The 25,692-nt window shown below is 41.6% G+C and overlaps 1 protein-coding gene across 1 annotated transcript in view; it reads left to right on the top strand.

The window, feature by feature from the left end:
• Positions 1-21,662, top strand: part of RNF144A (ring finger protein 144A) — a 103,710-nt gene extending 82,048 nt beyond the window's left edge. The window contains exons 6-8 of the mRNA XM_040348648.1: positions 17,967-18,114; positions 18,218-18,307; positions 20,929-21,662. Coding sequence (XP_040204582.1) covers positions 17,967-18,114; positions 18,218-18,307; positions 20,929-21,060 — 370 coding nt within the window. The 3' untranslated portion in view covers positions 21,061-21,662. The remainder of the gene's footprint in view (positions 1-17,966; positions 18,115-18,217; positions 18,308-20,928) is intronic.
• The last annotated feature ends 4,030 nt before the right edge of the window (positions 21,663-25,692 follow it).

Below are 25,692 nucleotides of genomic sequence, written 5' to 3'. Positions count from 1 at the left end.
TTCACACTACAAATGAAATATATACACAAAACATACAATCATGTGATGAAAAGCCCTGCCTACAGCAGGGAGGAATCAATTAAGTTAATCAAGCAGTAAATCAAACGGCACTTTAAACAGCTGAAATATGGGTTAAACCTCCCTCAAGTGTGTCCCTTTGTAAAAAAGGGAGAAAGCGTGAAAAACACATATTGATTTGTGAAAAACCTGTGTATAAATGAAAATCAAAATGAAATGACAATGAAGATAAACAAATATATAAAAATAGAAATACCCATAAAATTACTTATAAAGTTTCTCAAAATCAGACCACAACATATATGTATAGGTATAGTCTCACTTAAAAAATAAGAAATAATTATAATAATAAAAAAATTCTCTATTATGTGTATACATGTACATATATATATATATAGAAGCGCTCTCACCCGTGGTCATTTAGTGACTCAAAAATGCATAAGTTATTGGAATAAATTAATTAGTGAAGCCAAAATAGACCTATTTTAGGGAATAAACTGTGAAATAGCAAAATCAAATAATAAATTGATGGGAGAATCGCTACATGAATGGACATTAAGTTAAAGTTCAATAGTGAGTAAGACCTTATAATGAATGAGTCAGTGAAAACAAAATCATATGGATATGATGTGCGTGAACATCATGCAGGTAATGACAACATCTGTTAAGGTGCCTTACCCAATAAATGTGATCGTGATGAACATGGTAACGGTTATTTTACCATTAGGTAGATGATGATCTAGTGCAAAAGTCTGAGGTCAAGTGTGGTAATGTGCAATCGATCTGTCTAAATATTTATCCATTCAGAGGTCTAATACATGAATGTAAGAGTATACATAATAAAGAAGCTGGTTATGCTCTGAAAGAGCAGACCAGCGACCATATACATATAAGTGTTGGTTTTTTTTTTTTTTTTTTTTTTTTTTTTTTTTTTTTTTTTTTTATTTATATATATATTTTTTTATTTATTATCCGGTTAAGGAACTGTGTGAGTGACCTCGCACAAGTAAAGAGTGTGAATAGACATCTCTATACGTTAAAAAGACATAATAGTCGCGAGGGCAAATGTAAATAAGAATACAAGCAAGTATGGATATGATCCTGCATGAAAGTCCGGTGTCAATCATCGATATTAAAAACAAAAATAAAAAGATTATTATACCGAACCGGACAATCAATTGGATCTTATAAGGAACGGGGCTAGCACATGAATAGAAAAGAAATTCAAACAGATAAATAAACAAGTGCGCAAAAAGCCCGAGAACCTGTGCAATGGTGTGGCACCTGGTTATATATGACAAGGGACAAGGGTCGACATAAGTCAAACTGTCTATAATGGTACCTCATCAGCCATACAATGAAACCAGTATAGCGTACTGCTCCTAAAACCCAGGGGAAAAATAAAGAAAAAGGAAACAAAGATTAAAGAGGTATAAAAACGCAAAATTGCGAATAGGTATATCTAAAATAGGTTTTTATATAGTATATGTATAATGAGGGACGAATACAATACCCATATGAATATGGGATGTGTAACATAGATTGTATAGAAATGTGTATGCTTCATAATGAAGCGCTAATTGAACCTAGGGGTGGGGGGGGATATATTATGAGAGGTAGATGAAAAATGATGCAGGATGCACTAATAATATTGGTGAAGGTGAAGCTGTGTAATGTGTCTCCAATTACAGTAGAAGAAGACTTGTATATGTTATCACCTCCAGATATGGCATCAATCCAACCGCTAATGCCTGATTAAAAATAATGTTTAATGCATAACCTGCATGTTCACCCGACAAAAAACCCCCCCCTCCCAAAACCCCCGTAGAGCCCTCGTACCCTGTATATTAACAGGCCACACGAGAACCCATATATTAATTTATGGTGTCTTGATAAAAATTATTACCAAGAGCCATATGGTGACCCGCCTGTTCGTGAATGAGATATGCAAAGTATGGACAGTGCAAAGGTGAGCAAAATTGCATAATTATGTAAATATGAATGTAGTCTCAAACTTAAATTGGGGAAGTTACACTGAAACCCGTATGGTAGCCCACCTGCCGAAATAAACAGCAGGTGAGCAGCAAGTGGGTAATGTAAATGAGTTTACCATTAACAACTTGGGTGTAAACCATAGGAACAAGTAATAGAGCCTCAACAAATCAAAAAAGACACTTTGTGTTCCCACAAGATGACAAGTATAATATTGGGTGTGGGAACATGGTTATGTACGTGTGATGATAAATACATTAGAAAAAGAGGACAAAAACAGTGAGTATGCCAAGCAGAGGGGAGGGGGGGGGAGAGAGATGTTACTCTCAATCATGGAAATGGGAAACATCCCAATCAAAGTTGAGGCCCCAAGGCTGTCTAGAATTGAGGTGAAATATCCAATATACCTCCCGTTTACAAAGAAGTTTGAATCTGTCCCCCCCTCTAACCGGACACACAATCCTCTCAATACCCTGTATGGACAGGCTGGAAATGTTTTTGTCATGTACGTTGTTCCAGTGCCTGGCTACATTGGTATTGTGATTTTTGTCAATGTCGTACAGATGGTCACTGAGTCTGTCACGTAGTCTTCTAATGGTCCTACCAACATATTGGACATTGCAGATGTTGCAAGTAATTACATAAACCACAAACTTAGTGTTGCAGTTTATGTATTGCTTAATGTAAAAATTTCTGCCACTGGAGCATGACCGTATAACTTTACCAGCTCCCATTAGGGGGCAGTATCTGCACCCATTGGTGCCGCACTTGAAGGTGCCCACAAAGTCCAACCAAGTTGAAGAAGTGGGTTTGGACTCAAAGAGACTAGGTGAGAGAACCCCCCCCAATGTGGGGGCTCGACGACTGACCGTCTTAATACCCTTCGACAGAATGGATGTGTAAGACGCATCACTATACAGTACAGGCAAATATTTGATAATGATCTGCTTAATTTTGTAAAATTCCATACTGTAAGAGGTAGAAAAGATCGGAGCTGGCTCATTGTTCATGGAGTTGGGAGATCTAGATCTAGATCTCCTGTTGTCCAAAAGTGAGTCTCTTGGAATGGCATTAACCCTACGAAGGGCATTGTTGACCACAGTGGCAGAGTATCCCCTGTCTTTAAACCTATGAGCCATTTCAAGAGCTTCACTCGTAAAATCCACAGGTGAGGTGCAAAGTCTTTTCAGGCGAAGGAACTGCCCATAGGGGATACTATTAATAGTATGCGGAGGGTGAGATGAGTCAGCTCGTAGCAGAGCATTACCTGCAGTACTCTTTCTGAATAAACTTGTGGAAATAATACCATCAGCCCCAGTGAGTTTTAGATCTAAGAATTCAATGGTAGTAGGTTGTAGGTTACCTGTAAACCGAAGATTGAGCTCATTGTCATTGAGATAAACTAGCCACTCATCTAGATCTGCAGACTCGTCGGAAATGACGAGGAGCAGATCGTCGATGTAGCGACAGTAGATGACTGTATCTGAACGACGGGGGCTGGTACCCCCAAAGATGCGGGACTTTTCCCACCATCCCATGTACAAATTGGCCAGGGAAGGTGAGAACTTAGCCCCCATGGAAGCCCCGCACCTCTGGAGGTAGAAGACCCCGTCGAACATAAAGAAATTGTGCGTTAACAAATATTTAAGAGCCAAAACAATGAACTCCTGTAAGACTAATGAATAGTGACCCGACTCTTTCAAAAAGTGAGATACTGCCTGTAAACCTAGATCATGCGGGATGCTAGAGTAGAGACTGCATACATCGTAACTCATCCATCTGTAACCATGTTGCCATGGAACCCCCGACAATTTGCACAAAAGATGTTTGGTGTCTCTTAGGTAACCAGGAAGAACAGACACAAGTGGCTGCAGCCGGCCATCCACCCACTCACCGAGGCGCTCGTTGAGCGACCCGATGCCTGCCACAATCGGTCTACCAGTTAAGGGAACTAGTCCCTTGTGGATTTTTGGCAGATGGTGGAAGACCGGCATTATGGGATATGCTGGGATAAACATTTTACTATCAGCTTCAGAAAAAATGCCTGCGGCTACCCCCCTGTCTAGAAGAGAAACCAAGTCTTTTGTAAACTCCATAGTGGGATTACTTTTGAGACATGTGTAAGTGGATGTGTCAGATAATTGTCGGATGGCTTCTGATCTATAAAGGCAAGAGTCCATGACAACCACCGCCCCCCCCTTATCCGCATTTCGGATCACTACATCCTTATCAGAGCTCAAGGACATCAAAGCCTTTTTCTCGAGCTGTGTTAAGTTAGAGGAGTGTGGGACATTAAGGCAGCTGTGAGCCAGATGAGTCAGGTCTCTCTCCACTAACTTCTGATATAGATCGAGTTCACTGCCCCTGGACCCTAGTGGATAGAATCGAGATTGTAATTTGAAAGGTATAGAAATCAAATCATCCACAGGATCCACGGGGCAGGGGTCCGATTCAATGAGTAAATCAGTTAGGTCTTGAAGACCACAAACATCCTTAAACAGAATAGGAGAAGAGACCAACTCACCCAGCTCCAAGCTGCTTCCTGATGAACTGACTTCGTCTATAGGTGGCTTGAAAAAATGTTTCTTAAGGGTTAATTTTCTTGCAAATCTATTAACGTCCAATATGGTACCAAACAAGTTAAAATGGTTGGACGGACAAAAGTTCAAGCCTTTCGATAGTAGATGGAGTTCATCTGGGTTTAAGTCTCTTTTAGAGATGTTGATAACGTTGTTGGTTATTTCCTTCTGTTTCCCCGTAAAGCGTATGGGGTGCGTGTAGCCTTTGGATCTCTTGCCTCCCCTTCTTGTCTTTTTATGATGGGTTTTCGCTTCTTTGTGTCCTTGGTTCCGTGAGGGTGTCCATTGGGTTGTATATCATCGTCCGACAACGGACTTGGTGTTAGTGCGGGACGGTCCGGAGATGATTCGGATCCGGATGTAACCAAAGTGTCATATGCGACATCGTGCTCGATGTCGGAAAAGCTCACCTTCTTTGCTCTATTCTTGCGAGGGCGTCTGGACTGAAAAGGAACATGCGTGCGTATATAAACTTTATTGCTCTCGTAGTCGGCACGGTCTCTCAGTTGCTTGCCCCTTTTTGTGTCGATGACGAATTTCTCAAGTTTATCCAATCTTTTATTTAATTTGCTGTCCAAATCGGCAAAATCTGGATGTGTTTGCAGCATGGTAAGATCTTTTTGAACCGCTGACATTTCGGTTTGCAATGAGCTAACTTGCTCAAGATTGGATTTGATGAGAATGCTCATTAAGGCAAAAGAGCAGGTGTTAAGGGTATCCGTCCACTCTTGTTGTAATGTCTCATTGGATAATATGGTGGTGGGGAATTTTTTAATTCGTAGTCCCCGGGGGATTTGCTGCATCGTGATGTAGTTGGAAAGGAAGTGAGTGTCCCAATACAGCTTAATTTCTTTTGCCATAGATTGTTCCAATAGTCGGAACATGGCCAAAAGTGAAGCCCCATTATCCTGGCTGGGTGCCGAGGCAGTGTAGGTTCCCAATCGGAACGGGTTCTCGGCCGAGGGTTGAAGGGTTCTGCTAAAAACCGAATCTGTGGCTGCATTTGAAGGTGCACTGTGTTCCATGAAGAGACTGGTGGTTCCAAAGTGTCAACACTAGGTTCCCGTTGACAGAGGCTCCCGAGCTGGTGAACAAGGATGCACAATCCAGAGTAGACACACAGACAGAATTCTCACCGCTCCAGGTGAGCCTCGTGATGATCAGGGGTTGTTGAACCACCAGGGTGCTGGCAATGCGGTAATAGCAAAAAAACAAAAGAACAAAAGCTGGACAGCCGCACTCCAAAATTTTCTTTAAAAGAGATGTCTTTATTTTCAACTGTGCATACAGTCACTGCAAGCCCACAAAAATCAGTATGGCCAACGTTTCGCACTGGCGTCAGTGCTTAGTCATGGCTAGCAAGGTTCACACTACAAATGAAATATATACACAAAACATACAATCATGTGATGAAAAGCCCTGCCTACAGCAGGGAGGAATCAATTAAGTTAATCAAGCAGTAAATCAAACGGCACTTTAAACAGCTGAAATATGGGTTAAACCTCCCTCAAGTGTGTCCCTTTGTAAAAAAGGGAGAAAGCGTGAAAAACACATATTGATTTGTGAAAAACCTGTGTATAAATGAAAATCAAAATGAAATGACAATGAAGATAAACAAATATATAAAAATAGAAATACCCATAAAATTACTTATAAAGTTTCTCAAAATCAGACCACAACATATATGTATAGGTATAGTCTCACTTAAAAAATAAGAAATAATTATAATAATAAAAAAATTCTCTATTATGTGTATACATGTACATATATATATATATAGAAGCGCTCTCACCCGTGGTCATTTAGTGACTCAAAAATGCATAAGTTATTGGAATAAATTAATTAGTGAAGCCAAAATAGACCTATTTTAGGGAATAAACTGTGAAATAGCAAAATCAAATAATAAATTGATGGGAGAATCGCTACATGAATGGACATTAAGTTAAAGTTCAATAGTGAGTAAGACCTTATAATGAATGAGTCAGTGAAAACAAAATCATATGGATATGATGTGCGTGAACATCATGCAGGTAATGACAACATCTGTTAAGGTGCCTTACCCAATAAATGTGATCGTGATGAACATGGTAACGGTTATTTTACCATTAGGTAGATGATGATCTAGTGCAAAAGTCTGAGGTCAAGTGTGGTAATGTGCAATCGATCTGTCTAAATATTTATCCATTCAGAGGTCTAATACATGAATGTAAGAGTATACATAATAAAGAAGCTGGTTATGCTCTGAAAGAGCAGACCAGCGACCATATACATATAAGTGTTGGGTTTTTTTTTTTTTTTTTTTTTTTTTTTTTTTATTTATATATATATTTTTTTATTTATTATCCGGTTAAGGAACTGTGTGAGTGACCTCGCACAAGTAAAGAGTGTGAATAGACATCTCTATACGTTAAAAAGACATAATAGTCGCGAGGGCAAATGTAAATAAGAATACAAGCAAGTATGGATATGATCCTGCATGAAAGTCCGGTGTCAATCATCGATATTAAAAACAAAAATAAAAAGATTATTATACCGAACCGGACAATCAATTGGATCTTATAAGGAACGGGGCTAGCACATGAATAGAAAAGAAATTCAAACAGATAAATAAACAAGTGCGCAAAAAGCCCGAGAACCTGTGCAATGGTGTGGCACCTGGTTATATATGACAAGGGACAAGGGTCGACATAAGTCAAACTGTCTATAATGGTACCTCATCAGCCATACAATGAAACCAGTATAGCGTACTGCTCCTAAAACCCAGGGGAAAAATAAAGAAAAAGGAAACAAAGATTAAAGAGGTATAAAAACGCAAAATTGCGAATAGGTATATCTAAAATAGGTTTTTATATAGTATATGTATAATGAGGGACGAATACAATACCCATATGAATATGGGATGTGTAACATAGATTGTATAGAAATGTGTATGCTTCATAATGAAGCGCTAATTGAACCTAGGGGTGGGGGGGGATATATTATGAGAGGTAGATGAAAAATGATGCAGGATGCACTAATAATATTGGTGAAGGTGAAGCTGTGTAATGTGTCTCCAATTACAGTAGAAGAAGACTTGTATATGTTATCACCTCCAGATATGGCATCAATCCAACCGCTAATGCCTGATTAAAAATAATGTTTAATGCATAACCTGCATGTTCACCCGACAAAAAACCCCCCCCTCCCAAAACCCCCGTAGAGCCCTCGTACCCTGTATATTAACAGGCCACACGAGAACCCATATATTAATTTATGGTGTCTTGATAAAAATTATTACCAAGAGCCATATGGTGACCCGCCTGTTCGTGAATGAGATATGCAAAGTATGGACAGTGCAAAGGTGAGCAAAATTGCATAATTATGTAAATATGAATGTAGTCTCAAACTTAAATTGGGGAAGTTACACTGAAACCCGTATGGTAGCCCACCTGCCGAAATAAACAGCAGGTGAGCAGCAAGTGGGTAATGTAAATGAGTTTACCATTAACAACTTGGGTGTAAACCATAGGAACAAGTAATAGAGCCTCAACAAATCAAAAAAGACACTTTGTGTTCCCACAAGATGACAAGTATAATATTGGGTGTGGGAACATGGTTATGTACGTGTGATGATAAATACATTAGAAAAAGAGGACAAAAACAGTGAGTATGCCAAGCAGAGGGGAGGGGGGGGGAGAGAGATGTTACTCTCAATCATGGAAATGGGAAACATCCCAATCAAAGTTGAGGCCCCAAGGCTGTCTAGAATTGAGGTGAAATATCCAATATACCTCCCGTTTACAAAGAAGTTTGAATCTGTCCCCCCCTCTAACCGGACACACAATCCTCTCAATACCCTGTATGGACAGGCTGGAAATGTTTTTGTCATGTACGTTGTTCCAGTGCCTGGCTACATTGGTATTGTGATTTTTGTCAATGTCGTACAGATGGTCACTGAGTCTGTCACGTAGTCTTCTAATGGTCCTACCAACATATTGGACATTGCAGATGTTGCAAGTAATTACATAAACCACAAACTTAGTGTTGCAGTTTATGTATTGCTTAATGTAAAAATTTCTGCCACTGGAGCATGACCGTATAACTTTACCAGCTCCCATTAGGGGGCAGTATCTGCACCCATTGGTGCCGCACTTGAAGGTGCCCACAAAGTCCAACCAAGTTGAAGAAGTGGGTTTGGACTCAAAGAGACTAGGTGAGAGAACCCCCCCCAATGTGGGGGCTCGACGACTGACCGTCTTAATACCCTTCGACAGAATGGATGTGTAAGACGCATCACTATACAGTACAGGCAAATATTTGATAATGATCTGCTTAATTTTGTAAAATTCCATACTGTAAGAGGTAGAAAAGATCGGAGCTGGCTCATTGTTCATGGAGTTGGGAGATCTAGATCTAGATCTCCTGTTGTCCAAAAGTGAGTCTCTTGGAATGGCATTAACCCTACGAAGGGCATTGTTGACCACAGTGGCAGAGTATCCCCTGTCTTTAAACCTATGAGCCATTTCAAGAGCTTCACTCGTAAAATCCACAGGTGAGGTGCAAAGTCTTTTCAGGCGAAGGAACTGCCCATAGGGGATACTATTAATAGTATGCGGAGGGTGAGATGAGTCAGCTCGTAGCAGAGCATTACCTGCAGTACTCTTTCTGAATAAACTTGTGGAAATAATACCATCAGCCCCAGTGAGTTTTAGATCTAAGAATTCAATGGTAGTAGGTTGTAGGTTACCTGTAAACCGAAGATTGAGCTCATTGTCATTGAGATAAACTAGCCACTCATCTAGATCTGCAGACTCGTCGGAAATGACGAGGAGCAGATCGTCGATGTAGCGACAGTAGATGACTGTATCTGAACGACGGGGGCTGGTACCCCCAAAGATGCGGGACTTTTCCCACCATCCCATGTACAAATTGGCCAGGGAAGGTGAGAACTTAGCCCCCATGGAAGCCCCGCACCTCTGGAGGTAGAAGACCCCGTCGAACATAAAGAAATTGTGCGTTAACAAATATTTAAGAGCCAAAACAATGAACTCCTGTAAGACTAATGAATAGTGACCCGACTCTTTCAAAAAGTGAGATACTGCCTGTAAACCTAGATCATGCGGGATGCTAGAGTAGAGACTGCATACATCGTAACTCATCCATCTGTAACCATGTTGCCATGGAACCCCCGACAATTTGCACAAAAGATGTTTGGTGTCTCTTAGGTAACCAGGAAGAACAGACACAAGTGGCTGCAGCCGGCCATCCACCCACTCACCGAGGCGCTCGTTGAGCGACCCGATGCCTGCCACAATCGGTCTACCAGTTAAGGGAACTAGTCCCTTGTGGATTTTTGGCAGATGGTGGAAGACCGGCATTATGGGATATGCTGGGATAAACATTTTACTATCAGCTTCAGAAAAAATGCCTGCGGCTACCCCCCTGTCTAGAAGAGAAACCAAGTCTTTTGTAAACTCCATAGTGGGATTACTTTTGAGACATGTGTAAGTGGATGTGTCAGATAATTGTCGGATGGCTTCTGATCTATAAAGGCAAGAGTCCATGACAACCACCGCCCCCCCCTTATCCGCATTTCGGATCACTACATCCTTATCAGAGCTCAAGGACATCAAAGCCTTTTTCTCGAGCTGTGTTAAGTTAGAGGAGTGTGGGACATTAAGGCAGCTGTGAGCCAGATGAGTCAGGTCTCTCTCCACTAACTTCTGATATAGATCGAGTTCACTGCCCCTGGACCCTAGTGGATAGAATCGAGATTGTAATTTGAAAGGTATAGAAATCAAATCATCCACAGGATCCACGGGGCAGGGGTCCGATTCAATGAGTAAATCAGTTAGGTCTTGAAGACCACAAACATCCTTAAACAGGATATTCACACTCTTTACTTGTGCGAGGTCACTCACACAGTTCCTTAACCGGATAATAAATAAAAAAATATATATATAAATAAAAAAAAAAAAAAAAAAAAAAAAAAAAAACCCAACACTTATATGTATATGGTCGCTGGTCTGCTCTTTCAGAGCATAACCAGCTTCTTTATTATGTATACTCTTACATTCATGTATTAGACCTCTGAATGGATAAATATTTAGACAGATCGATTGCACATTACCACACTTGACCTCAGACTTTTGCACTAGATCATCATCTACCTAATGGTAAAATAACCGTTACCATGTTCATCACGATCACATTTATTGGGTAAGGCACCTTAACAGATGTTGTCATTACCTGCATGATGTTCACGCACATCATATCCATATGATTTTGTTTTCACTGACTCATTCATTATAAGGTCTTACTCACTATTGAACTTTAACTTAATGTCCATTCATGTAGCGATTCTCCCATCAATTTATTATTTGATTTTGCTATTTCACAGTTTATTCCCTAAAATAGGTCTATTTTGGCTTCACTAATTAATTTATTCCAATAACTTATGCATTTTTGAGTCACTAAATGACCACGGGTGAGAGCGCTTCTATATATATATATATGTACATGTATACACATAATAGAGAATTTTTTTATTATTATAATTATTTCTTATTTTTTAAGTGAGACTATACCTATACATATATGTTGTGGTCTGATTTTGAGAAACTTTATAAGTAATTTTATGGGTATTTCTATTTTTATATATTTGTTTATCTTCATTGTCATTTCATTTTGATTTTCATTTATACACAGGTTTTTCACAAATCAATATGTGTTTTTCACGCTTTCTCCCTTTTTTACAAAGGGACACACTTGAGGGAGGTTTAACCCATATTTCAGCTGTTTAAAGTGCCGTTTGATTTACTGCTTGATTAACTTAATTGATTCCTCCCTGCTGTAGGCAGGGCTTTTCATCACATGATTGTATGTTTTGTGTATATATTTCATTTGTAGTGTGAACCTTGCTAGCCATGACTAAGCACTGACGCCAGTGCGAAACGTTGGCCATACTGATTTTTGTGGGCTTGCAGTGACTGTATGCACAGTTGAAAATAAAGACATCTCTTTTAAAGAAAATTTTGGAGTGCGGCTGTCCAGCTTTTGTTCTTTTGTTTTTTTGCTATTACCGCATTGCCAGCACCCTGGTGGTTCAACAACCCCTGATCATCACGAGGCTCACCTGGAGCGGTGAGAATTCTGTCTGTGTGTCTACTCTGGATTGTGCATCCTTGTTCACCAGCTCGGGAGCCTCTGTCAACGGGAACCTAGTGTTGACACTTTGGAACCACCAGTCTCTTCATGGAACACAGTGCACCTTCAAATGCAGCCACAGATTCGGTTTTTAGCAGAACCCTTCAACCCTCGGCCGAGAACCCGTTCCGATTGGGAACCTACACTGCCTCGGCACCCAGCCAGGATAATGGGGCTTCACTTTTGGCCATGTTCCGACTATTGGAACAATCTATGGCAAAAGAAATTAAGCTGTATTGGGACACTCACTTCCTTTCCAACTACATCACGATGCAGCAAATCCCCCGGGGACTACGAATTAAAAAATTCCCCACCACCATATTATCCAATGAGACATTACAACAAGAGTGGACGGATACCCTTAACACCTGCTCTTTTGCCTTAATGAGCATTCTCATCAAATCCAATCTTGAGCAAGTTAGCTCATTGCAAACCGAAATGTCAGCGGTTCAAAAAGATCTTACCATGCTGCAAACACATCCAGATTTTGCCGATTTGGACAGCAAATTAAATAAAAGATTGGATAAACTTGAGAAATTCGTCATCGACACAAAAAGGGGCAAGCAACTGAGAGACCGTGCCGACTACGAGAGCAATAAAGTTTATATACGCACGCATGTTCCTTTTCAGTCCAGACGCCCTCGCAAGAATAGAGCAAAGAAGGTGAGCTTTTCCGACATCGAGCACGATGTCGCATATGACACTTTGGTTACATCCGGATCCGAATCATCTCCGGACCGTCCCGCACTAACACCAAGTCCGTTGTCGGACGATGATATACAACCCAATGGACACCCTCACGGAACCAAGGACACAAAGAAGCGAAAACCCATCATAAAAAGACAAGAAGGGGAGGCAAGAGATCCAAAGGCTACACGCACCCCATACGCTTTACGGGGAAACAGAAGGAAATAACCAACAACGTTATCAACATCTCTAAAAGAGACTTAAACCCAGATGAACTCCATCTACTATCGAAAGGCTTGAACTTTTGTCCGTCCAACCATTTTAACTTGTTTGGTACCATATTGGACGTTAATAGATTTGCAAGAAAATTAACCCTTAAGAAACATTTTTTCAAGCCACCTATAGACGAAGTCAGTTCATCAGGAAGCAGCTTGGAGCTGGGTGAGTTGGTCTCTTCTCCTATTCTGTTTAAGGATGTTTGTGGTCTTCAAGACCTAACTGATTTACTCATTGAATCGGACCCCTGCCCCGTGGATCCTGTGGATGATTTGATTTCTATACCTTTCAAATTACAATCTCGATTCTATCCACTAGGGTCCAGGGGCAGTGAACTCGATCTATATCAGAAGTTAGTGGAGAGAGACCTGACTCATCTGGCTCACAGCTGCCTTAATGTCCCACACTCCTCTAACTTAACACAGCTCGAGAAAAAGGCTTTGATGTCCTTGAGCTCTGATAAGGATGTAGTGATCCGAAATGCGGATAAGGGGGGGGCGGTGGTTGTCATGGACTCTTGCCTTTATAGATCAGAAGCCATCCGACAATTATCTGACACATCCACTTACACATGTCTCAAAAGTAATCCCACTATGGAGTTTACAAAAGACTTGGTTTCTCTTCTAGACAGGGGGGTAGCCGCAGGCATTTTTTCTGAAGCTGATAGTAAAATGTTTATCCCAGCATATCCCATAATGCCGGTCTTCCACCATCTGCCAAAAATCCACAAGGGACTAGTTCCCTTAACTGGTAGACCGATTGTGGCAGGCATCGGGTCGCTCAACGAGCGCCTCGGTGAGTGGGTGGATGGCCGGCTGCAGCCACTTGTGTCTGTTCTTCCTGGTTACCTAAGAGACACCAAACATCTTTTGTGCAAATTGTCGGGGGTTCCATGGCAACATGGTTACAGATGGATGAGTTACGATGTATGCAGTCTCTACTCTAGCATCCCGCATGATCTAGGTTTACAGGCAGTATCTCACTTTTTGAAAGAGTCGGGTCACTATTCATTAGTCTTACAGGAGTTCATTGTTTTGGCTCTTAAATATTTGTTAACGCACAATTTCTTTATGTTCGACGGGGTCTTCTACCTCCAGAGGTGCGGGGCTTCCATGGGGGCTAAGTTCTCACCTTCCCTGGCCAATTTGTACATGGGATGGTGGGAAAAGTCCCGCATCTTTGGGGGTACCAGCCCCCGTCGTTCAGATACAGTCATCTACTGTCGCTACATCGACGATCTGCTCCTCGTCATTTCCGACGAGTCTGCAGATCTAGATGAGTGGCTAGTTTATCTCAATGACAATGAGCTCAATCTTCGGTTTACAGGTAACCTACAACCTACTACCATTGAATTCTTAGATCTAAAACTCACTGGGGCTGATGGTATTATTTCCACAAGTTTATTCAGAAAGAGTACTGCAGGTAATGCTCTGCTACGAGCTGACTCATCTCACCCTCCGCATACTATTAATAGTATCCCCTATGGGCAGTTCCTTCGCCTGAAAAGACTTTGCACCTCACCTGTGGATTTTACGAGTGAAGCTCTTGAAATGGCTCATAGGTTTAAAGACAGGGGATACTCTGCCACTGTGGTCAACAATGCCCTTCGTAGGGTTAATGCCATTCCAAGAGACTCACTTTTGGACAACAGGAGATCTAGATCTAGATCTCCCAACTCCATGAACAATGAGCCAGCTCCGATCTTTTCTACCTCTTACAGTATGGAATTTTACAAAATTAAGCAGATCATTATCAAATATTTGCCTGTACTGTATAGTGATGCGTCTTACACATCCATTCTGTCGAAGGGTATTAAGACGGTCAGTCGTCGAGCCCCCACATTGGGGGGGGTTCTCTCACCTAGTCTCTTTGAGTCCAAACCCACTTCTTCAACTTGGTTGGACTTTGTGGGCACCTTCAAGTGCGGCACCAATGGGTGCAGATACTGCCCCCTAATGGGAGCTGGTAAAGTTATACGGTCATGCTCCAGTGGCAGAAATTTTTACATTAAGCAATACATAAACTGCAACACTAAGTTTGTGGTTTATGTAATTACTTGCAACATCTGCAATGTCCAATATGTTGGTAGGACCATTAGAAGACTACGTGACAGACTCAGTGACCATCTGTACGACATTGACAAAAATCACAATACCAATGTAGCCAGGCACTGGAACAACGTACATGACAAAAACATTTCCAGCCTGTCCATACAGGGTATTGAGAGGATTGTGTGTCCGGTTAGAGGGGGGGACAGATTCAAACTTCTTTGTAAACGGGAGGTATATTGGATATTTCACCTCAATTCTAGACAGCCTTGGGGCCTCAACTTTGATTGGGATGTTTCCCATTTCCATGATTGAGAGTAACATCTCTCCCCCCCCCCCTCCCCTCTGCTTGGCATACTCACTGTTTTTGTCCTCTTTTTCTAATGTATTTATCATCACACGTACATAACCATGTTCCCACACCCAATATTATACTTGTCATCTTGTGGGAACACAAAGTGTCTTTTTTGATTTGTTGAGGCTCTATTACTTGTTCCTATGGTTTACACCCAAGTTGTTAATGGTAAACTCATTTACATTACCCACTTGCTGCTCACCTGCTGTTTATTTCGGCAGGTGGGCTACCATACGGGTTTCAGTGTAACTTCCCCAATTTAAGTTTGAGACTACATTCATATTTACATAATTATGCAATTTTGCTCACCTTTGCACTGTCCATACTTTGCATATCTCATTCACGAACAGGCGGGTCACCATATGGCTCTTGGTAATAATTTTTATCAAGACACCATAAATTAATATATGGGTTCTCGTGTGGCCTGTTAATATACAGGGTACGAGGGCTCTACGGGGGTTTGGGGGGGGGGGGGTTTTTTGTCGGGTGAACATGCAGGTTATGCATTAAACATTATTTTTAATCAGGCATTAGCGGTTGGATTGATGCCATATCTGGAGGTGATAACATATACAAGTCTTCTTCTACTGTAATTGGAGACACATTACACAGCTTCACCTTCACCAATATTATTAGTGCATCCTGCATCATTTTTCATCTACCTCTCATAATATATCCCCCCCCACCCCTAGGTTCAATTAGCGCTTCATTATGAAGCATACACATTTCTATACAATCTATGTTACACATCCCATATTCATATGGGTATTGTATTCGTCCCTCATTATACATATACTATATAAAAACCTATTTTAGATATACCTATTCGCAATTTTGCGTTTTTATACCTCTTTAATCTTTGTTTCCTTTTTCTTTATTTTTCCCCTGGGTTTTAGGAGCAGTACGCTATACTGGTTTCATTGTATGGCTGATGAGGTACCATTATAGACAGTTTGACTTATGTCGACCCTTGTCCCTTGTCATATATAACCAGGTGCCACACCATTGCACAGGTTCTCGGGCTTTTTGCGCACTTGTTTATTTATCTGTTTGAATTTCTTTTCTATTCATGTGCTAGCCCCGTTCCTTATAAGATCCAATTGATTGTCCGGTTCGGTATAATAATCTTTTTATTTTTGTTTTTAATATCGATGATTGACACCGGACTTTCATGCAGGATCATATCCATACTTGCTTGTATTCTTATTTACATTTGCCCTCGCGACTATTATGTCTTTTTAACGTATAGAGATGTCTATTCACACTCTTTACTTGTGCGAGGTCACTCACACAGTTCCTTAACCGGATAATAAATAAAAAAATATATATATAAATAAAAAAAAAAAAAAAAAAAAAAAAAAAAAACCCAACACTTATATGTATATGGTCGCTGGTCTGCTCTTTCAGAGCATAACCAGCTTCTTTATTATGTATACTCTTACATTCATGTATTAGACCTCTGAATGGATAAATATTTAGACAGATCGATTGCACATTACCACACTTGACCTCAGACTTTTGCACTAGATCATCATCTACCTAATGGTAAAATAACCGTTACCATGTTCATCACGATCACATTTATTGGGTAAGGCACCTTAACAGATGTTGTCATTACCTGCATGATGTTCACGCACATCATATCCATATGATTTTGTTTTCACTGACTCATTCATTATAAGGTCTTACTCACTATTGAACTTTAACTTAATGTCCATTCATGTAGCGATTCTCCCATCAATTTATTATTTGATTTTGCTATTTCACAGTTTATTCCCTAAAATAGGTCTATTTTGGCTTCACTAATTAATTTATTCCAATAACTTATGCATTTTTGAGTCACTAAATGACCACGGGTGAGAGCGCTTCTATATATATATATATGTACATGTATACACATAATAGAGAATTTTTTTATTATTATAATTATTTCTTATTTTTTAAGTGAGACTATACCTATACATATATGTTGTGGTCTGATTTTGAGAAACTTTATAAGTAATTTTATGGGTATTTCTATTTTTATATATTTGTTTATCTTCATTGTCATTTCATTTTGATTTTCATTTATACACAGGTTTTTCACAAATCAATATGTGTTTTTCACGCTTTCTCCCTTTTTTACAAAGGGACACACTTGAGGGAGGTTTAACCCATATTTCAGCTGTTTAAAGTGCCGTTTGATTTACTGCTTGATTAACTTAATTGATTCCTCCCTGCTGTAGGCAGGGCTTTTCATCACATGATTGTATGTTTTGTGTATATATTTCATTTGTAGTGTGAACCTTGCTAGCCATGACTAAGCACTGACGCCAGTGCGAAACGTTGGCCATACTGATTTTTGTGGGCTTGCAGTGACTGTATGCACAGTTGAAAATAAAGACATCTCTTTTAAAGAAAATTTTGGAGTGCGGCTGTCCAGCTTTTGTTCTTTTGTTTTTTTGTTTATTCCTGTGCTCACGGTGACTGACCGGCCGCGCATGCGCTAATTTGCCTCGCCGCTCGCGGGACTGAGAGGGGATGTTTTCCCTTGCTGGGATACCTGCCAGATAAAAAGAGGTAGCGGACGGAGACTGCTGTGCAGGCCACATTACAAGGCCCAGCGTCCCGGATTCGACCCACGGGCCTTGTGTTTGCCACCCCTGAACTACAAGAAAAAAATTATGTTAAGCACAAAAATTTACCAGAATCTAGTTTTACCCCAATGTGCAGGCGATGGGAGATAATTGAATACATTGTATTGCACAATACAGATTACTGCATATTTGGATGTTCATATACAGCATTTGTTTTTATTTGCTTTAATCTGAGCTGTTGCTCTTTCAGCTCTGCACAGAAAGCTGTGGAAGATGACGTACCAATCAAACGGTGTCCTAAATGTAAAGTCTACATAGAACGGGATGAAGGCTGCGCACAGATGATGTGTAAAAACTGCAAGCACGCCTTCTGCTGGTACTGCCTGGAGTCTCTGGATGTCAGTATACATTTCTATCTACACTTCGTACTTCTCAGCATAACTATGAATAGAAAGATGCCAAGCTTTTTATTTTATGTTTTTTTTTTATTCTTTTATACAGGATGACTTCCTGCTGATACATTATGATAAGGGACCATGTCGGAACAAACTAGGTCATTCTCGGGCATCCGTCATATGGCATAGAACACAGGTTTGTGAACATGCTCTCTTGTCCTCAGATGTCCTCGGTTGTGAACTCATTTCAAGAATTTTGGATGGGCTAGTTTGGGTTATAAGATTATGAGAATGGTAAAAGGTCATGCCACAGAGTCCACATAATCCAACATGCCAGTTTGAAGTGGATGCTGGTAGGCTGACTAACGTTCTCCATTGACTTTTGTGTCTTTAGTTATGATATAGCCTTACTTCTGCTAATATATTCATTTTATAATGGTCATAGCCAGACCTTCATGTAATGGTCATAGCCAGACCTTCATGTAATGGTCATAGCCAGACCTTCATGTAATGGTCATAGCCAGACCTTCATGTAAGGGTCATAGCCAGACCTTCATGTAATGGTCATAGCCAGACCTTCATGTAATGGTCATAGCCAGACCTTCATGTAATGGTCATAGCCAGACCTTCATGTAATGGTCATAGCCAGACCTTCATGTAAGGGTCATAGCCAGACCTTCATGTAAGGGTCATAGCCAGACCTTCATGTAATGGTCATAGACCCATGAGCTCTGACACAGAGATTGCCCTGAGAGATGTAAAAAGCCACTGGACAACTTGATCTGCTACCCAAATGCTTGGATTTACCCATACCTTAAAGCCACTATGAATCGCTCAGTAATGAGCTGCACTTTCCTGTTTGATTCACATGAAACGTAAGACGGACAAATTCTGGATGGACCCTCTACACACTGCTATACAACCTTTCCAGCAAACTATACAATGAATAACAGGAATTTTTAGTTCACGCATATTGCAATACGTGTTTAAGCTGGCCAAAGGCATAAAAGTAATCCCTCTTACAGCCAGTCCTACACTGCTTTGCCACTGCATATGCTACGGTGGATACCATGCAAACCTGGGGCATAAAGACCCAAGCTAGGGGAGAGCTACTAGGTTCAGGTCTGGTCACTGACCTAAGCTACAACAGAGAAAATGTTTACCTGTATTTACGTAACATTGACACCCACAGCAGATCACGACTGCAGTGCGTTTTGAACGCAGTGTGGGAAATGTGTACAGAACCAAGCCTAATGGTTACCGTATTTATCGGGGTATTACGCGCTCAGGCGTATCGCGTGCCCCTAATGTTGACCTGAAATTCCTGTAAAAAAACATTTTATTACTTACAGTTACTTACAGTTTTGGTGTCTTGCCCGGCATCTATCGGCGGCCTTGTCCGGTGCGGCGTCCGTCTGCGGCCTCGGTGGTGTCCTCCCGGCTGTCTCCGAGTCGAATCCCCGCTTCCCGCGCTCAGTTTGAACGCCTCCGCCAACATATACCGAGCGCAGTACACTCGGGTACATTCGGCTTCTCGCGCATAAACGTCACAGAGCGTGACCATGAGCGAAGCCGAGCCTGGCCGAATGTACCAGAGTGTACTGCGCTCGGTATATGTCGGCGGAGGCGTTCAAACTGAGCGCGGGAAGTGGGTATCGGCGTATATCGCGCACCCACGATTTTGCAGATTTTCAGGGCAAAAAAGTGCACGGTATACGCCGATAAATACGGTAACTGTAGTTATACTGTATTGTTCTTTATTGAGTATGTGAACATATGAAAAAATGTAAAACCTTGGATTGTGAGTAACTTGGACTGCAAGTGTTTTACAAGAGGGGAGGACAACAAGAGGGGAGGACAACAAGAGGGGAGGACAACAAGAGGGGGGGACAACAAGAGGGGGGGACAACAAGAGGGGGGGACAACAAGAGGGGGGGACAACGAGAGGGGGAGACAACGAGATGGGGGGACAACGAGAGGGGGGACAGCGAGAGGGGGGGACAGCGAGAGGGGAGGACAACAAGAGGGGGGGACAGCGAGATGGGGAGACAGCGAGATGGGGAGACAGCGAGATGGGGGGACAACGAGATGGGGGGACAGCGAAAGGGGGGGACAGCAAGAGGGGAGGGCAGCAAGAGGGGAGGACAAGGGGAAAACTACCATTTGTAAAAGAACTACATTTTGTATCGAGTCAGACAGGTCCTTGCACTACATAATAGATGGTAGATCTAAAGGAGATTGTACTATCATGTTATACACCTTAAGGCTAGATATACTATCAACCGTGTAGTATTATGCCTGCCTAATTTAATACTAATTAAAAGGATTATTTCGGTTTTTCTTCACATTAGATAGTTATGGCGAAGCTAAAGGCATTTGTCAGAGGTGTATGGGCAGTTTAAATGGTGTAGGCCCCTTTCACACCAACTGACTCGATCGGGCCTCCCATTGTTCTCTATGGGGTGGCAGATGTCAGCGGACATGTGTCCACTGTCTCCTGTTGGCATCTGATTCGGTCCGCTAAAGACAGATGGATGGGGATACGTTTGCGAGCTATCGGGCGGATTGGATGACATTTGGATGGAAACACACGTGTAGGTCAGTGGAGTCAAACCCGCAAACGACACCATGGGCGCCTTTTAGGGGAACCACCAAAGAAAGAAAATAATGTCCACTTGTATTGTAAGAATAATTGCTGGTACATTGCTTTTCTTGCCCACCAGCACCACCTTGTGGTAAATGCTTAGAATACGTGCTTGAATGGTTTAACAATGTTCTTTGCACTTAACCTTTTTATATTTTTCTTGTTCTCTGCAGGTGGTTGGCATATTTGCAGGATTTGGGCTTCTGCTATTGGTAGCTTCACCATTCCTCTTACTGGCCACTCCTTTTGTTCTGTGCTGCAAATGTAAATGCAGTAAAGGGGATGACGACCCCTTGCCTACTTAATGTTAAGAAGAATGAAATGGTAAAATACACCTTTCCTGTGCACTGCTGAAGGCTACGTTACAAGTGGGATACAGCGTAGTTTGTCCGGCTCATCTGGCATTCAGAGACACTAAGTGCGCCATTATATTAGGAACTGTCTGCGTTTGTCATACCGACACTATGATAACTACATCATCTGGGAGATAGGAGGATCAGACCGCACAATGTACAGAAGACATCATTCATCAACTTGTATCATACATACTTGTTCAAAACTTTTATGCAAGTTGATCCATTTTTAAAAATCCTTTCCAGTATGTCATCATCCATATACTTATTTTACGCCATTCCTTGTTTCATAGAGGATTTTTTATATATTTTTTTTTTGTTATAGAATGCTGTATATTTCTTATGCATTGTTCTGAAAGGGATTGTTTTTGCTGTAGATGTTCTTTTATATCAGAAGGGTACCACAGAGAACTGAGCCTCAACTACTGAAATAACAGTAGTCTGAATTGATTTTTTTTAGAAAAAGTAAAAAACGTAAACAGACGCTATGCTTAGTTTTTAGTGTTTGCTGTTTATATGCATTTGTACATTATAAATGTTTACTACATACAGTATTGTTGATTATGCGTTATTCTGTCCTCACACTGTGATGTACAGATTTAGGTCCTGTGTTGACGGTCTTTGGGGTTGTATGGATGGAATTAGTTTGGAACACTTCTTCGATCATTCAGACTTCAATGATAGGGACAATTGATCTGCAGTTGACCTGCTTCTGATTTACTATTGACTTGTATGGCAAAATCCACTCAATGTGAAAAGTATAACTAAAGGCAAAACCTATTTTTTTTGTTCTGGGTAGAGCGCAGAGGTATTAGAACACCTGCCAGTTTTTATTGCTATAGAGATAAAAATGTGGTGTAAACTGCGCTAATGTGAACAAGACCGTAAATACGGATGTGTGAGCGTTGCTGTGATGCAAATCTAAAGATGTGATTCGCTGTGTAATATAAACAGTGAACAATAATGGAAAAAGTATCGCGCTAAAATCTCATAAACAATGTGCATATATAAATCAGTGAAAATAAATAATATGACGATTAACAAAATAAACAGTCCTCATATGTTAATGAAAAAAAGAAGAACCATTTGATTGTTTTTCAAAAAGTGGAAGTCCATGAGTCACGTGATAAAGTAAAAAATATATAGTGACAAAACTAGTCCTCATAAATAAAAAGCTGGATAACTTTAAAAAAGAGGGCTCATGGATTAAATATTCAAAAAAATCTAAGAATTGTATCTGTGAGAAAAAAAGAAGAAAGGCAAATCCTCTTCCACCCATGTGAAAAAGTCCTAAATGGAGTAGTCATTAATGGTGTACATATATGGTATTGATAATAGGTGACAATCCAACCAATAGAAGCCTCCACCGAAAGAGCACTCAGATCTGCTTACCAGATCCTGATGGTCCCTTAATTACAGGGGACCCCAGGTCGCATGTATGGCAACACAAACAGATGGGCTTAACAGGATACGGACAGCCTGGTATGGATCATTTCCTCATTCCAATCATCAATGATGGTAACCACATTTACCTGAAAAGAAACAAAGGGATGCCTCGATCGTGTAAAACCCTGTCTCCAGGGTTTTACACAATCGAGGCATCCCTTTGTTCTCCATTTTTCACATGGGTGGAAGACAGTGTTGCCAACCCCCTCAAGTGAAATTTACTGGCAAGATGCCTAAAAATTACGAACAACACCAATTTTTTACTGGCACTTCAAAAAAGCACCTAAAATGGCTGTTTTCGGTGCTAAACTGTGCAATTTTTAGTATTTAAACTATAAACATGTTGCTAATGCTGTTAGCAATGTGTTAAGTTAAACAAAAGTCAAAAAACTAATTTCTCTATTTACATGAAGATCAGGTTAATATAATAGCCAGCACAGCGTTCCCCATTACAGTGTAAGGGAGAACTCTGCGAACCTTGATGTAAAGGACGATACCACAGATCACGATCTAAGCGAGAACTCTGATGTAAGGAGGGGCTCTGCGCTCCCATTTATATCAGAGTTCCAACTTACATCAGTCCGCAGAGTTCTCCCTTGCACTATAAGAGGAAATCCTGCAGACTCTGATTTAAAGGGGAACATTGGGAACTCTAATGAGGGGGGGGGGGACTCTGGTGACCAGAGATTACCTTCCCGCAGAGTGAATACACTAAGGTAAGGGGGTTAACCTTTATTTCAGTGCCCCCTTACATTATTGTGTTCACTCCCCCCCCCCCCTTACATCATTAACCCTTTCTCAGACTGACCTCCTCTCAGGTGCACCGTGCAGGGCTCAGGCAACTCCAGCTTGGCGGCTCTGGTTTTATCTGATAGTTTCCGCTACACAGTCCACACACATCTCTCATGATACCTCGTGATCCCCAATCTGGCAGCGCTCCCGCTCTTGACTCCTCTACTGGCTCCCCCTCAGAGACTGCAGACATGATAAAAGATGAGATGGTCAGAGACTGCAGACATGGTACAGGAGATGGTCAGAGACTGCAGACATACAAGAGATGGTCAGAGACTGCAGACATACTACAAGAGATGGTCAGAGACTGCAGATATGGTACAGGAGATGATCAGAGACTGCAGATATGGTACAGGAGATGATCAGAGACTGCAGACATGGTACAGGAGATGGTCAGAGACTACAGACATGGTCCAGGAGAGGGTCAGAGACTACAGACATGGTACAGGAGATGGTCAGAGACTGCAGATATGGTACAGGAGATGATCAGAGACTGCAGACATGGTACAGGAGATGGTCAGAGACTACAGACATGGTACAGGAGAGGGTCAGAGACTACAGACATGGTACAGGAGATGGTCAGAGACTGCAGACATGGTACAGGAGATGGTCAGAGACTGCAGACATGGTACATGAGATGGTCAGAGACTACAGACATGGTACAGGAGATGGTCAGAGACTGCAGATCGGAGCATGTCACTGTACTATGTATATTCATAATGAGGGCTGCACAACTGTCACTACAGGTACTAGCTACAGAAGGGTCAAAATTCAGGGACTATCTACAGCAGGATTGCCTCCAATAGTAGATCGGAGCATGTCACTGTACTATGTTTGTATATTGATAATGAGGGATGCACAACTGACACTGCAGGTCAGCATCGCCCTTCTATGAGCAGATCCGAGCATGTCACTGTACAAAGTTGTGTTCATGACGGATGCACAACTGACACTGCAGATCTGGGTCGTGTTTATGAGCAGATAGGAGCATGTCACTGTACTATGTTTATTTATTAATAATGAGGGCTGCACAACGGTCATTGCAGGTCAGCATCGCCCTTCTATGAACAGATCGGAGCAGGTCACTGTACTAAGTTCTTCTGTTCATAGTGAGGGCTGCACAACTGTCACTGCAGGTCAGGGCCGCGTTTATGAGCAGATCAGAGCATGTCACTGTACTAAGTTCTATTCATAATGAGGGCTGCACAAATGTCCCTGAAGGTGACAGGTAGATCAGGGCCACTTTTCTATGAGCAGATGGAGTCATGTCACTGTACTAAGTTCTTCTATTCATGGTGAGGGCTGCACAACTGTCACTGCAGTTCAAAGTCGCCTTTCTATGAGCAGATGGAGGCGTGTTACTGTACTAAGTTCTTCTATTCATGGTGAGGGATGCACAACTGTCACTGTATTAAGTTCTATCCATAATGAGGGCTGCACAACTGTCACTGCAGTTCAGGGTCACCTTTCTATGAGAAGATCGGAGCATGTCACTGTACTAATGTAACGTGCACTTACCCACTCTAGCCTGAGTCACATCCTCGAGTGCACACTGCTGCACTGCATGAGCCATCGGGACCGCCATAGTGTCCCGAGTGCTGAGTAATAGTACATCTCATTAGATATAGGGCAGTAGGACTATTGGGACACAAGGGGAATCGGACTGTGTATCCTCATCTATGCAGCCATTGAACTTCTCCTAGAACTTCCCGATCCTGAACGTGTGGAGGGATGCCGGGGATGCCATTCTCAGTACAGGGAAGACACGGACTCTTCCGGTTGGTTCTCTCTCCGTACAGCAGCCCGCAGTAGAGATGAGAGGGGGCGGAGGTGATCGGAGTCCCGGGATGATGAGTACGACTCGGCACGTTCAGCTCCTCCTGGAAACAAAACCAAAAGTAACCTTTGCTGACCAGAGTCCCGAACTATTCAAAAATGGCGCAGAGCGGCGCCATTACGTTACTGCGCATACGCACCTCCCGGCCGAATGCATACAAGCTTTCCCGACACCGGCCGGCTTCGGAACGGCGCATGCGCAGTTGTATGGTCGGCTTGCGGCCATTTTTTTTACTGGCACCTGATGCCCAAAGTGGACTTTAACGGACAGCCCGAAAAGGGGTTAAATTTAGGAGCTGTCCGTAAATATACGTACGGTTGGCAACACAGGTGGAAGAGGATTTGCCTTTCTTCTTTTTTCTTTTTTTGTCACAGATACAATTCTTTGATTTTTTTAATATTTAATCCATGAGCCCTCTTTTTTAAAGTTATCCAGCTTTTTATTTATGAGGACTAGTTTTGTCACTATATGTTTTTTACTTTATCATGTGACTCATGGACTTCCACTTT

Source organism: Rana temporaria, chromosome 4 (genome assembly GCF_905171775.1).
Source record: "Rana temporaria chromosome 4, aRanTem1.1, whole genome shotgun sequence".
Classification (NCBI taxonomy): domain Eukaryota; kingdom Metazoa; phylum Chordata; class Amphibia; order Anura; family Ranidae; genus Rana; species Rana temporaria.
Note: the sequence above shows the minus strand (reverse complement) of the source record. Positions and strands in the feature narration are given on the sequence as shown.